The sequence below is a fragment of the Pygoscelis adeliae genome, unplaced genomic scaffold (assembly GCF_000699105.1).
Source record: "Pygoscelis adeliae isolate BGI_AS28 unplaced genomic scaffold, ASM69910v1 Scaffold155, whole genome shotgun sequence".
In the NCBI taxonomy this organism is placed as follows: domain Eukaryota; kingdom Metazoa; phylum Chordata; class Aves; order Sphenisciformes; family Spheniscidae; genus Pygoscelis; species Pygoscelis adeliae.
In genome coordinates this window covers 5064897-5078397 of record NW_008824932.1, presented here as the reverse complement: position 1 = coordinate 5078397, position 13501 = coordinate 5064897, and the positions used below count along the sequence as shown (strand labels likewise).

Below are 13501 nucleotides of genomic sequence, written 5' to 3'. Positions count from 1 at the left end.
ATTACTACAAAATATAAAACATGAGATCAATTTGATATATCAATCTAAATAACACTTTTTAGTCCTTATATTATTGCACTGGCTGCTGAACACTTCAAACTATAGGAAGCTTGTTCAGAAAACAATGGGTTTTCGATAGCCACGACGAACTAGCAAGCAGAGTGGTTTAAGTCTTCCACTCATGCATTAAGTATGATTTCAAACTGTGTCAATGGGTTGGATCAAAATGGATTTTATTTTAAAATAACAGGTTCTCTGCTAATACGAAGCAAACATACCAAATTTCAATTTCTATTTCATTTTCAGAAGCTGTTTGGATAATTAAATAATGAGATGGATAGTGGGCAACAGGAACAAATTTCCGCAAAGTCTAGCACTTTATAACTGGCTTGGATTTTCCATTTGAGGCAACTTGTCCCTGCAGTATTTTATTGCCTTACAATCTTGCTTATATTATTTATATTATTAATGTAAAAAATCAGTGAGGTAGGAATGTTATTGGAATATTATGTTATTATTAGGAGTGTTGTTATTTTTTTTCTTCTTTTTTTCTTTATCCTTTTTTTTTTTTTTTTTACAGATAGGGAACTGAATCATTTGCCAAATGTGCCTTATTTCAAAGGATTACAGCTTTTTTCTTCTTTGGGGGACATAAAAGTTTGCACAGGAGCAGGCCGTTTCTCTGGATTTGTGAAGCTTGAGCTTACAAAAAGGCTGATGCAGCACGTTTGCATATAAAACTGCATATATGCTGTTGGACCTAAGTCAGAGGTCACAGATGCACTGTGTAGTTAATTTATGCATGCAAAATTTGACTGGGGCTGTAGAGGCCTCTGGTCAGTCCTGCACTTAGGGCTTCTAGCTTCTTAAATCCTGGCAAAAGCTGTGGAAAAAAAAAGTCTAAAAATAAAGCTAAAAAAATCTAGGTAACGTTTCCAATGACTGCATATGGGTAGAACTCCTGAGCTGAAAATGCATATGGCTTATTCTGCATTCAGAGCAGTCCTCCTTTGCTCAGATGTACACACAAACACTGGTCCAGCCCAGTTTGCAGAAGACACTGTCTTGAAAGTATAGCCAATATTTTCTTGATTTTTTTTTTTTAAAAGTTCATTAGGTCTTTACCATAGATAGGTGTCACTTTTTTTTTAATGCCTTTAGCTAAAATGGTGGGTGTGATGGTAGCTTTTTAAGAAATAATGATGCAAGATGCTCTTCGCTCATTATTTCAAACACTGAGTGAAGAGTGTCTCTTTTCTAGGCTGAAATCTTGTACCCTTTTTATGTTGATCTGTAATTTCATATATAGTCCCCTTGAAATAATTGGATTGCTGATAAAATAAAATGCGGCCTGAATAGGAATAATATAATGTAGTGCCAACATAAAGCTATGCAGTATGACACATGTTAATGGTTAAGACATATTTTGGTTACCCGGTAATTATTCATGTTTGTACATCAGATGTATATTTCAATATAAACAGGTTCAGAGGGGAAAACAACAACAGTATGGAACAGTGTTTATAGACCATCCACAAACAGAAGGAAAGAGAAGACCTGCTGTTTGAAAAAAAAAGAAAGAAGAAAAAAAAGTGCTGCATATACAGATCCCCAATCAGCCTGAATGGCATTAACAAAGTATTCGTTTGAACGGCTTAAGTGGCTTATCACAGCTGCCTGGTGAGTTTTACAGATCACTAAATTTTTTAACTAGCATCACCGAGATATATTCTTACCTATCAATTTAACAGTAATACGAAATCACCAGTTAAATAATTTGTAGTCTGTCATAAATTTGATAAGCCTATATGATAATTTATTGTATTTGATTTTGATTGCTGGTCTATAAGTTTATACCATTTAAATTTCAAGTACTACACTATTTAAATAGTAGGAAACGGGAACTATAATTCTGAGTCTAAGAGGAAAGATATTCCTACATGCTAGTGATGGACATATTTGGAGAAGGAAAAGTAATGACCAACTCAAACCTGAATGACTGTCCCAGAATAATTTTGCAGATGAGGGAGAATTACTACAAGGCACGCAGAAAAGTTTTAGAGACTGTGATTGGAATACCTGCTGGCATCTGTGGCAGGAGTTCTTTCTGGAGGAAAACGATCCTTAGGAGATGATTAGGATCACTGTGGCCAGGAATTTTCAGGGTGGTGTGTGGGATCAATGATTCCATCTCTAGAATATCTTCTAGGAAAAGTCAATGCAATTTTCCTTCTTGCTTGAGGTCTTTATAAAATTTCATGCACCAGGCTCTTTAGGAATGTGAAATTATGCTTTTCTAGCTGGAGACCTGGCCCAGCAAGTGTACCTTGCTTGAACCTGACACCCTCGCTGCGAGGCAGTCTTCTGTTGTTCTAATATGCCTGCACTCTCTCCAGTGTCGTTTTCATGTTTATTTGGTTTGTGCAAACCCAGGCTACGTGTTATTCAGGTGTTCCCCAATGTAGCAGCCTTCTGTCCTGGCCATCTCTCCAAGGTAGCTCTTCTTGCCTTTTTTCTGCCTTATTTGTGAATGACTTACCTCTAACAGTCTTGTGCTGATTTGAGCACAAAGGCAACGTCTGTCTGGCTTCAGGAGGCAGGGATTTTGAAATGACAGGGAACGATCTGGCAAACACATGCCTGCTGTATATGACTGGGAAAAGGGGAGACTGCAGCGCCGTGCTTCAAGAACAGCATCATCAGATTTGCATTTCAGTTGTGCAAGGGCTTCATGACAACTTGGCGTTTTCTTAAATGAAAAGTAACTCACACCTGGCCAATGCTGATACAGGAAAAAATATTTACAGAGACTGTCTGCAAGTTCAGAAGGTTAGAAGCAAAAATGGCCTTAAATTAGTAACAATCACAGCACAAACCAATGCTATTGTCTGCTACCTGGTTGAAGTGTTCCTGTGAGGTTAAATCATTTCTGCACAAACTTATTTGATGCATTAAAGGTGGGATGCACAAAACTTCACCATTTACTGCTGTAGCTGATCATCTGGCAATCTCACATTGTTTAATCAGTCCTTTGTTTCTCATTTAGCAAGAGACAGTATAAGCTTCTGTCTTCAGTTACCACTAATTATTTTCATAAATATTTTGTTTCTGTAAAATCTGTGTATTTGAAAAAAGTAGCAGGCAACATAGGTTTAAAAAGTATATAAAGTAAATGTATATAAATGGCTAAAATATGTTAAATTTGTCAGTATTGAATTTATCAGTATATATCAGTGCATATACAAGTTATGTAATTTGCAGCCTGAATCTATGAATAATTAATAATCAGGGGGAGTACTCATGGGTTTGGTGGCACAGTTCTCAGTGCTCTAAAGAGTTGACCATGTGAATAACGAAAGAAAAATAGAGGTTGATCTCAATAGGACCCTAAATATTTGCAGGGTTGGAGTAATTTTGATACAGGCTTCACTATAGCCTGGAAAATAACACACAGTAGTCTATACGTTATGGCCACATCTAATTTATCATATAATGAGTGAGCACCTTAATTCTCATTAATAATAATGTTAGTATTAGTAATCGTGCTTATTTCCTGTACTGCTGCACAAATTTTGGGCTACCTTTTTGTTTTACTTTATCCTCTTTTTTTGCATGTGGAAATCATGAAATACATGATTTCAACTTTATAATCCATCACTAGCAATGGCTGGCATGGAGCTGGGTTTCCCCAGCAGCTGCTCTGGAATCATGGGGCTCTTTTGAGTGCTGCTTTGCTCCCTGCCTTCTCTCGCTCTCTCTCCAAGCAAAAGAAAACAGCAGCAGCTAACTCATTTTGGGGCAGATGCAGGTCACCTCCACCTGTGCTCAATCTTCACCCCATGGTGTCTGTGGAGATGCAGAAATCTGTCTGGAATGGTTTACCTCTGGGCATTCCTAATTGTGGGATTGGAAATAGGTTACAAGGAGGAAGTTACAGGGATTTTTACATAGTCTTATTCATGCCTATCTGTTTGTACTCGGTCTCACAAATCCAAAAAGACAAATATATATAGCATGTGCTGACCATTTCTTGGTGGTGCATACCCCTTATAAATACACTTTTTTACTAAATAATCACCCCAAACAGGACTTAATCATGTGTACACACGTCTCACTTTTTAGAGGCTACATTTTTGTGAAGGTTGGATGTTGGAAGTTTAGTTTTAATTTAGCTTTCTCCTTCTTTTAAATCAGGTGGCTGCTGATTGTTTTTTCAGCACCAGAAATTGATGGGGTAAGTGGCATTGATATTTACTTTAGACAGGTGATAGATAGGATGGTAAAGTTCAAACAAGTAACACTATGTACACCAAAATGACCTATAGTTCTGTGGGAAAACTGTGATGTTTCTTTCAGTATTTCTACAGTTCTCCCTTTCCTTTCTGTTCCTGTTGCTCAGCTTAAGTATTTTGTAATTTTCTCCTTTGGATTCTTCTAGATTCTACCTTTGGCATCTTTAGATGCTTTTGGAAAGCTGCATGTAAAAAAACCTCTCTCATGCACTGAGTTTGTCTCCTTCCTCATGAGTCCCTTCAACGGCTCTACCTTATAGCATATATCATACTCATTCTAGCTTTCAAGCCCTTCTCTGTATGTTAGTCTAGATCTTAAACTGGCCTCCCTGTACATTCCCATCTCTCTGAAGCCAAAATTTCACATATAATGTAGGCTCTAGATATACTTTATTTTCCTCTCTGTACTGTTCTCCATATTAACCTTATGTTGGCAATGCCCTCACTGAAACTTCTTTCAAGTCCGTCCTCTTTGTTTCTTTCAAATATTTAAAAGTTCTTTTTTGTTGTTTTTTCCCCCGAAGTCATCTCCTTTTAGTTGAACTGTTGAAAATTGAAGTATTTTTTAAAAATAAATGCATTCAATTGGAACAAAGGGTAACAGCTTACGTGTTATTAGAAACTTGCATTCCATTGACATTCCAGTAGAGGCAAGTTTTTAATAACTAGGTGAGAGACTAATGTGGATTAGATTAGTAATTTCATGGGAAATCCAGTGTGTGAAAGAGAAGCAGTCTGTGAGAGAGACGATCATACCCTCTTGTTCTGAGGTTTGGGAGTACCCAGTATTCTAAAAATATTGTAGATAGAAAGAACAGAATTTTTCCTCCTTATCTAATATTTGTCAGTGTTTTCCCCTTGAAAAATCAAAGTATGAACCTGTTGTGTTCTGTTGGTTATTAGAACCAGTAACAAAACAATGTTGACCTTGATTAAAATGAAACCTACAATGAGCAAATATTTTCATGTTATCACTGTTTACTTGTTTACTTAAATTATTCTTAAATCTTTTAAGTCCTTGTCATCCTTTTCGAAACCACTTTGATCATTTACGTGATTTTGCCAAAAAAATAATGTCACCTAGTGGACATTCCAACCATCTAAGTGGGTTTATAAATGCATATGGTGTGTATAATTGGTATATGTTTAATACTACGCTTTGGGAAATAGAAAAGAATAATAAAATCATGTTCACTTACCACACACTAAATTACTGAATTTACATTTTGTTGTGTTTTAGTTTCTCGTCGAATATGCTTTTTTCTCTCTGCAATTTGATGAAACAAAGTAGTCACTTCTTTGCTAATAAGAGGACAATGATGGAAAGTTTTGATACAGGAAATAAGTAAATTAATGGTAGGCAACGCATAATTACACCATGCACATACTTCTTTTTTCATTTAATAGACAAGAATTAAATACAAGGCTTTATCACTGAGTGGGCTTGGTGCTCTTCAGCCTGTTTTGCCTTTATCATTTAATCGTAGTTAAACAATCTCCTAACCTAATGTGATGGGTTACAAATTTCCCATTAGTACAAATTAAATTCTGTCTCTGTTAAAATATTTCTAGGTGCAGCCTATTTCCTTAGTTGTATTTATCTGTAATATTTAGCATTACTTAACATAACTTGCAGGTAATGTCTTTCACCTCCTACAGTGACAGTAATAAGCTTTTGCTTATTGCTTCCACTTTGCCAGCACGTTTATGCTGATGAGAGGTCCAAAAAGGTTAGGAGGATTTTAAATGTAGTATTGATGTGTGTGTTCTATTAAGCAAGCATTGGAAAAGGTTCATGTGTGTCAAGCTGAAGGCCTACACAATATTCTGATGTTTGCTGCTATGCCAAGTTTCTTCATCAGCCAGAAATTTCCCTGTGGGTATGCAAGGGTAGCCAAATCTTTTGCCTTAAAAATGATCTAATTGGACAGTATGTCCAGTTGACAATATTTGATGAAGTGATTGTTGTCTGTTGCATATTAATAAATCCATAAACTTTTAATTTTTAGGGAGGATATGCATATATTGACCCATGTGGGGGACAGGATTGTTCAGTTTGTCAGTGCTTTCCAGAAAAAGGATCAAGAGTAAGTGATGATTAGAACTAATGAGAATTACTGTTGTAAATACTGTTCATTTTGTGCACATTGCTGTTCTAGAAAATCAATATGGTTGACATAAATCAATAAATCAATATTCAATAAATCAATATTCAGACAAAACCAAGTCTGAATATAGCAAACTACCACAATTCTCTCACTGGTATGAAGTACAGCTATCATCGAAGGAAGATAAGATTGTTTGTAAACAGGTTTTCTTATAAATTAGGTTTATAATAATCGTGGTGCCTTTTTTGTGTTAAGGATTCTCTGAGATCCATCTAGTAGTTAGATAAAGGTCATTCTTGATATATATTAGATTTAGAAATCTATGCTCATTTTCTACTAAGAGGCTGGTTAAAAGAGAACGTCTATGCCATTTACTACTTTTATGAGAACTTAGGTGTTTCTTATTTGGGTTAGGTGATTTTGGAAAAGCTTGCAGACGTTTTATTTTACTAACTTAATGCACTAAGTATTTAAAAAAAAATCTGAATTGTCTTTGCCTTATAAATAATTGTAAAACATTGAATGAAGCTGAGGCATTTTCATATTATACACTAAAATTAGTAACTGTGCATGTTGCTATTTGTTGATTGAAATATGGTCCAGTGATGGCTAGTTTGTTATCTTGGCTGTTCTTTCTCAAAATACATATCTATATAGTGATAGCAAACAATTTAAACGTTATATGAGGAAAGGACTTATTTAGATACATGCCCTGATTAGTGAACAACTGAAAAATTGTCAGTTAGTGATGGAAATTGTTTTCTTTCAAAGTACTAATGTTAAAGTTTAGGGTTAGAAAGCTTGAACATGGTGGATCAGTTTTTAGAAGAACTGCATGCCCCATTTGTTTGTGTACAACCTGAGTCACCACAAAAGCAAGACACAGCTTTTCCTTCCTGTGGTTCTGCAGTTAGCTGCATGCTTTGCTGTGTCATGATCACTGCCCTGGTGTCCTTGGATCCTATCCTAATCCTCCAGGATTATGTCTGTATGAAAGTTCCCCATGCTGTAGGATTTTCATAATAAGGGGCCTAGGATGCGTCCATCTCTGTAACACTGTGTTAACAAAAAGGCATCCCAGGAAAAGTATTTTGACTAGCAGCGTTGCAGTGTCTCTCAGTGCTACTGAATAGACTGTTTTGGATACCAAAAACCTGATCTGAAGTGCCATTTAAAAACAACTGACTTTGAAACTAGAGGGAATTTTCCTGATTCTGTTTCTCTCTCAGTAGCCTGGAAGTTCTGAATTACATGCCCATAATCAGTCAACAGTAAATACTCACTGCAGTCGCTATGGCTCTTTCCTAAACTCTGCTCCCCACCACAGGTAAACTGAACTATGATTCATGCATTTGCAGTTAGCTTTCTAAATACTTCCAAGGATCTGGACCTAAGTGCCAAATAGAAGTGTAATAAACATTTCAAAATAAATTCAATGTCATTATGCAAATGTAAGTCTGAGAATCATACAATTTTCTGAAACAGCTCTGAAATACATATGCACGCTGATGGATAAAGTCTCTCCAGTGTAATAGGAATTTATTTTTCAGGCAATCATTTCTATTAGTCATTATGCAAGAAACAGAAGTACTTACCAGACCCTACATGAAATATGGCTTAACTAAACACCACTTCAGATAGATTGTTGCAAGTATTTTCTATACTAATGTATGGTGATGAATTATTTTCTATAGGATTACTTAATCTTATTTTCATCCTACAATCCCGTTGATTTCTCAAGTTTGCTGTGTTCTGCCTCTACACTCTGACACACTAACTTTGCTTTCCTAGCTTTTGTGGAGACTACCCGTTACAAAATAAAAGATTTGTTTATCTTATTGTTAGCTTCCTAGAATGCAAAACATCTGCTTTATCTACTTTTCTGTCTGAATCCTGCTCCCAGGCTGGTTCCTCAGAATTTTGCATCTTCCTCAATCCTGTCTTTAAAGTGCAAGAAATAAATGGTCATTGAAAGCCTCTGGCATGGTACAGTATGCAAACCTAAAATTTCAGAAGTGTACAGTTTATTAAATAATCCTGCTCTGTAAAGAAGTTGAGATAAGGGCAACAGTATAAATTTGGTTGCCAAGCACCGTATTTTTTCCTTTTTCACTATTTAGCACAGGCTAGCTGTCAAAATTAAGGATGAGCTCGTCCCCTCAGCAAGCATTTGCTGAAAGCACAAAAAGATTCTAGAAAATTCATGTACCTGCTGGCAAAAGGCAATGGAACAATAATCTCATCCAGACCAGCTGGAAAGCCAACTTTATAGCAGCCCTCAAAGTTAACAAGTCTTTATTCAGTTCTGTTAAACCAACTGCAGCATCAGGGACTTTTGCAGAGGCTGAATGAGAAAGGCAGCATCTGAGTGAGCTACGTCACTATATGTATTGAGCTACATTGATATACGTAGACCAGTCCACCTATTTTTTTGTTTTGTTTTTGTTTAGTTTTTAATCTCTTTTACCGCAGGGAGTCAGATGTAGGGTATTCCCTTCATGCTCTTCCATTGAACATGGTAATCTGAGACTTTACAGGGAAGCAAGGGCAAATTGTCTCATTATTGTACTGCTAAGGTATCATCTATGTTAGAAACACACAAGGTCAGACCTATTATGGCTTGGTTAAACACATTATTCAAACTCTTCCAAGAACTGCAACCAAATCCTTCATTAGACTAGCTGGAACGTGACCATTTGTATGTTATTCTGAATCTTTGTTGTTGGCTGAATACTTCCAAATAGAGTTCCAGTTTCAATGTAAAGTGTCTGTTAACTTTCACCTCCCCTAAAAAGGTGCACTGGGGGAGAAGCTATTTAGCAAAGTGCATTATTTGTAATACACCTAGTGGAATGCATAGGAATTATAATAATCCATAGGAAAGATACTCGTATCATAATGTAGACTTTGTGCTAGATAGATGTCATAGGTCCAACTTACAAGTGATAGTTGAACATCTGAATAAAAACCTAAGCAGTTTGTTTCGCCCATTGCTAATGGTCACTTCCCTACATCCTTGTCCACACACTGATGAAAAGGAGATTTTTAGAGAAGACAGAATATCTATTTGCTGATAAAACAGCAGTTGTATAGTTTCAAAGTTAAGGTGTGCCCATCTGATAACGGTTTCCTTTTGTCAGCAGACTGTGAGGAAAATATTGTTGCTAGTTTCATTTGAGGGATTTTTGTTTGCATATAAAACTATGACAGGTATTTGATGACATTGCCATTTTACAGATTTCAGAATATTACCTTCCTTTTTAGACTTTCAGTGGAAGCGTTGCCCACTGGAAATTTAGCTAGTGAAGTGAACAAACAGGTTATTTCTATGTTTGGAGCAGACTTATAGTCAATCCATAACAAAGATTTCTACTAAAATTAAGGTAGAACAAAAGTCTTAGAGCTGATATAAATCAGCTTTGTTTATTTGTAATTACCAGTGACAAGTGAGGTGTGTTCACATTTTGTAAAACTCAAAAGATTGTAAGCTGCATATGACATAATTGTAGCCCTTATCCTTAATGTCTCTCCGCTAAAATAGTAAAAAAGTAGGGTAATAAGAGAATAGACACCTAAAATTAAACTCCTAAATATATTTAGGTTTATGAGTTAAGTAGAATGGCTGTCAGGACTGTAGTATACTCTGAAGTTTCCATAGGAAAGTAGGACCTCAAATCTTGCCCTACTGTCTTTGGCATAATGACCTTTCTTTCTATCCATTTTTTTGAATGCAGTTTAAGTATGATTAGTTAAAGTTGTGGTTACCAGGACAGTGTAAGAAAACTGTGCAGGTGACTGTGAATGCAATGGGAATGAAGACTTTGTCTTCTAGTTGCCCATTTGAAAATCTTTTAAATGTCAACGTAGAAAGCCTTCTTCATTGTAAGTGGATAAGATAATTGAGGTTTTAGCTAGAGAAAAGATGACCATGGGAATAAGAAAAGGAAACTGCCATGGTCATCCTTGAATGTATTGAAATTGGGCAAGTTGGAAGGAAAGTAGAAGCAAATAGATGAACTTCTATTTAATATTTATATAAAACCAGTACACTTATGCATTGGTTGCTATATTGGGTTTTAGAAGAGCTTGTATACCTGTCGGTTTTTATGTCTCTCAACCTTAGATAACTCTGTGCTATAAACAGATTTGCACTACTATTCATTAGCAAGAAATCACTGTCTGAAAAACATTCTAGTCACTATTGCTTGTAGTATATCCCATTCTGATATCATTACAGTTGTCCACATCACAATGAAAGTTCAACTTCTGTTTAATTGGGATTACAGCCTTGTTGGAATTAGTTTTACATTATACTGTTTATCTGTTGATCTCATGTCACAACTCAAAAGGACTCTTTCTTCCATAGGACACCATTAAAATGTTCTGTTAAATCTCTTTGCGCATACTGTGTGCTACTATACATATTCATTTAAGAACTATAGAACAGGTAAACGAGGGGAGAAAGTCATTAGTGAAAGTATATACACCAGTAAGCATTCTACATGACTTTTAGTGCCAGCCTGAAACAACTGAGACTTTCTCCTGCCTCTTCTTTCACAGTCGAGATGTATGGTCTTCTAGAAGGCAGTAGCAGTCAATGTTTTTAATTAGAGGCAAACAGCAACTTCATTGTTTTAGATTTTTTTTCCCCCTCTTCCTCTTTGATCTCCCATAAAGTCCGTGATTTTAATTTTCTCCTGATATGTCCAACAGACAGTGAAACCTTTCCTCCATTCCCTCCTCTTCCTCTAACTTGGGAAGTCATTTCCTTGATAACTCCTGCCATGTTATATCAGAGGCCTCCAAAAATGCTGGCTGCTCTAACAGAATTTAGATAGTTAAAAAAATGTTTGTAGTTAGCACTGACCAATTATAAACTTGTCCTGTGCCGACCCCGGAGTTTGATCGCATTCAATTCCTTTGGCTTTGTTCATAGAGTTAAGTAGATTTAGAAAGCAAGCGTCTATTCGTGACCTAACCTGATCTAGCTTCTACTGGATCATGTGAAATGCCTGGAGCAAAGTCAATAATAAATATAACTCAGCAAGACCAATGTTCGTTCTTTTGCGGATGAAGCGAGTGGCCTATTTTCATGCTAGTGCAGGAGAGAACCTAGCAAACAGAAATCTAAGAGGAAGGTCCCACATTTTCTGGCATATGAGGTGTAAGGAGTAAGCATTCACAAGAGATGCTAAGTCAGTTGGTTGTCATGGGTAAGTTAGAAAGTCAGCTGATGTGTACTTCAGGGCAGCGGGGTAAGAATGGTGAAGTTAAACTCTATAGTAGGTCTGTCTTCTGGCATCACTTCTCTTGTCACATCTCCCTAATAGATCTTGTGGATTGTCACATCTCCCTAGTAGATCCTGTGGGTTAACTGAGTCCCATTTACAGCACAGTGTAAACATATTTAAGATTCGCTGACTGGGAAACTGTGCAAATTCTGTCTGTTTTGGGGAGTAAGAGGCATTTATTGAATCACACTTTTTTTGCATGTCAGTATGCAATGGCAGTCTGTCATTCACATGGAACGTCCAGCACTTGTATTTGAATTTTCAAGCTGCACATGCAGGAAATTAATATGTAAAATCCATCTATTTGGTCTCAAATACATGTGCTTAGTTGAATCCACTATCAGAGATGTATGCACACTAGCATCTGAGGAAACCCAGATCTCTCCCACTATTTGCCTCATACTTGTTGATCATTTTTCCCAGTGTATTAGCTATGATACAGTTTTAAAATAGAAGGTTCCTGAGACCAGTTATACATTTCTGTAGTATTTCTATTGCATTTCACTTACATTCGCTGAGAACCATAGAAAAACAGACCTAGAAAAATGAGACTCCTAAATCTATATCTGAGGCAGACCACGTTTTTTTATAACTGGGCAGAGCAGTAGGCGGTTCTCTGGCTCCAGAAGTTAGGGTTTGAACTGGTAGGGAATGGAGCCTGCTTACCAGAATGTGGAATAGGAACAGGATCACTCCATTCTCCTCACTGTAAGGTCTCTTTGAGGCTGTTCTTCTTATACAATATCCAGCTACAGCATCTGTAAATTAGCATTGTTCATATTAGACATGTTTCCAAATTTTTTAAAAGTTTTGATCTTGTTAGGTTATCCCTCCTTTTGTTCTTGAGCATCTTTCTTTCCTTAATATTTTTGCTTCCCCTGTCCCACCGTACTAAAAATAGTGTTTTTCTCAGTTGCTGCAGATTGGCAAGCTTTTCCGCATCAGGCAAGACAAAACTCTACAAAATAATTTTTTTTCACAGATTTGAATCAACCAAAAATTGCCAATCAGTGACTTGTTTCAATGAAATGATTAGTTTTATTTCATTGGCTAATCTGATGTTGATTATTTGTGGTCTAAAATGTTCTGTTTGCAGCTCTCTGCTTTCAACCATTAACAGTGTTTCCTAGAGTTTCAGTGCCAAATTATCTCTTTTTCAGTGTTTGTTTAATACAGTAGTGACACCCACTGGCTTATTGGATACTTTTTCTTTTCATGGTTCCACGGGATTAAAACACAAAACAAAGTACACCGTGAAAAATGTTTTCAGCACTTCACTGTGATTTGTTGTGCTTCAGTGAAGTATCACTGTGAACACTAAGCTGCGTCATCGGGTACTATGTTCCTGTAGCATATTGGATCATTGAAAAATACGATAAAAGAGCACAGAATTTTCCAGTAGTTTGCAGCATGATCCAGATGCTGAGGAAAGTCAAGTACTAAGAGTTACTATTGCATTTAATTGGCTCAAAATCTGACTATAAAAAAGAAGTTATCTAATACTGAAAAGTCGTTATGCCATCTGCTGTTTCTTAACAAACTGAGAATAAAGTATATGCCAATATACTAGTCTGACCCTCGCTCACCGTTTAACCCACAGTCACAGAAAAACTTGCTCTATTAAGGACAAGAGACTGGATTTAATGCCAAGTTGTGTGCTTTCTCAGATTTATCTCATCTTGATAAAGTTAATATTTAGAAGGTTTATTTACAGTGAAAATGGTTTTGGTCCCAGCCCTACACAGTTACAGTGGAGGAGTGGAAACTTTCCAGAATGGGCAACCCTACAAGCTCTGGAAGCTCTGGCTGT

The 13501-nt window shown here is 36.5% G+C and overlaps 1 protein-coding gene across 1 annotated transcript in view; it reads left to right on the top strand.

Moving 5' to 3' along the window:
- The first annotated feature begins 1624 nt into the window (after positions 1-1624).
- The window catches only part of COL4A4 (collagen, type IV, alpha 4), a 73323-nt gene continuing 61446 nt past the window's right edge, over positions 1625-13501 (top strand). Inside the window, exons 1-3 of the mRNA XM_009325115.1 lie at positions 1625-1680; positions 4195-4234; positions 6302-6379. Coding sequence (XP_009323390.1) covers positions 1625-1680; positions 4195-4234; positions 6302-6379 — 174 coding nt within the window. The remainder of the gene's footprint in view (positions 1681-4194; positions 4235-6301; positions 6380-13501) is intronic.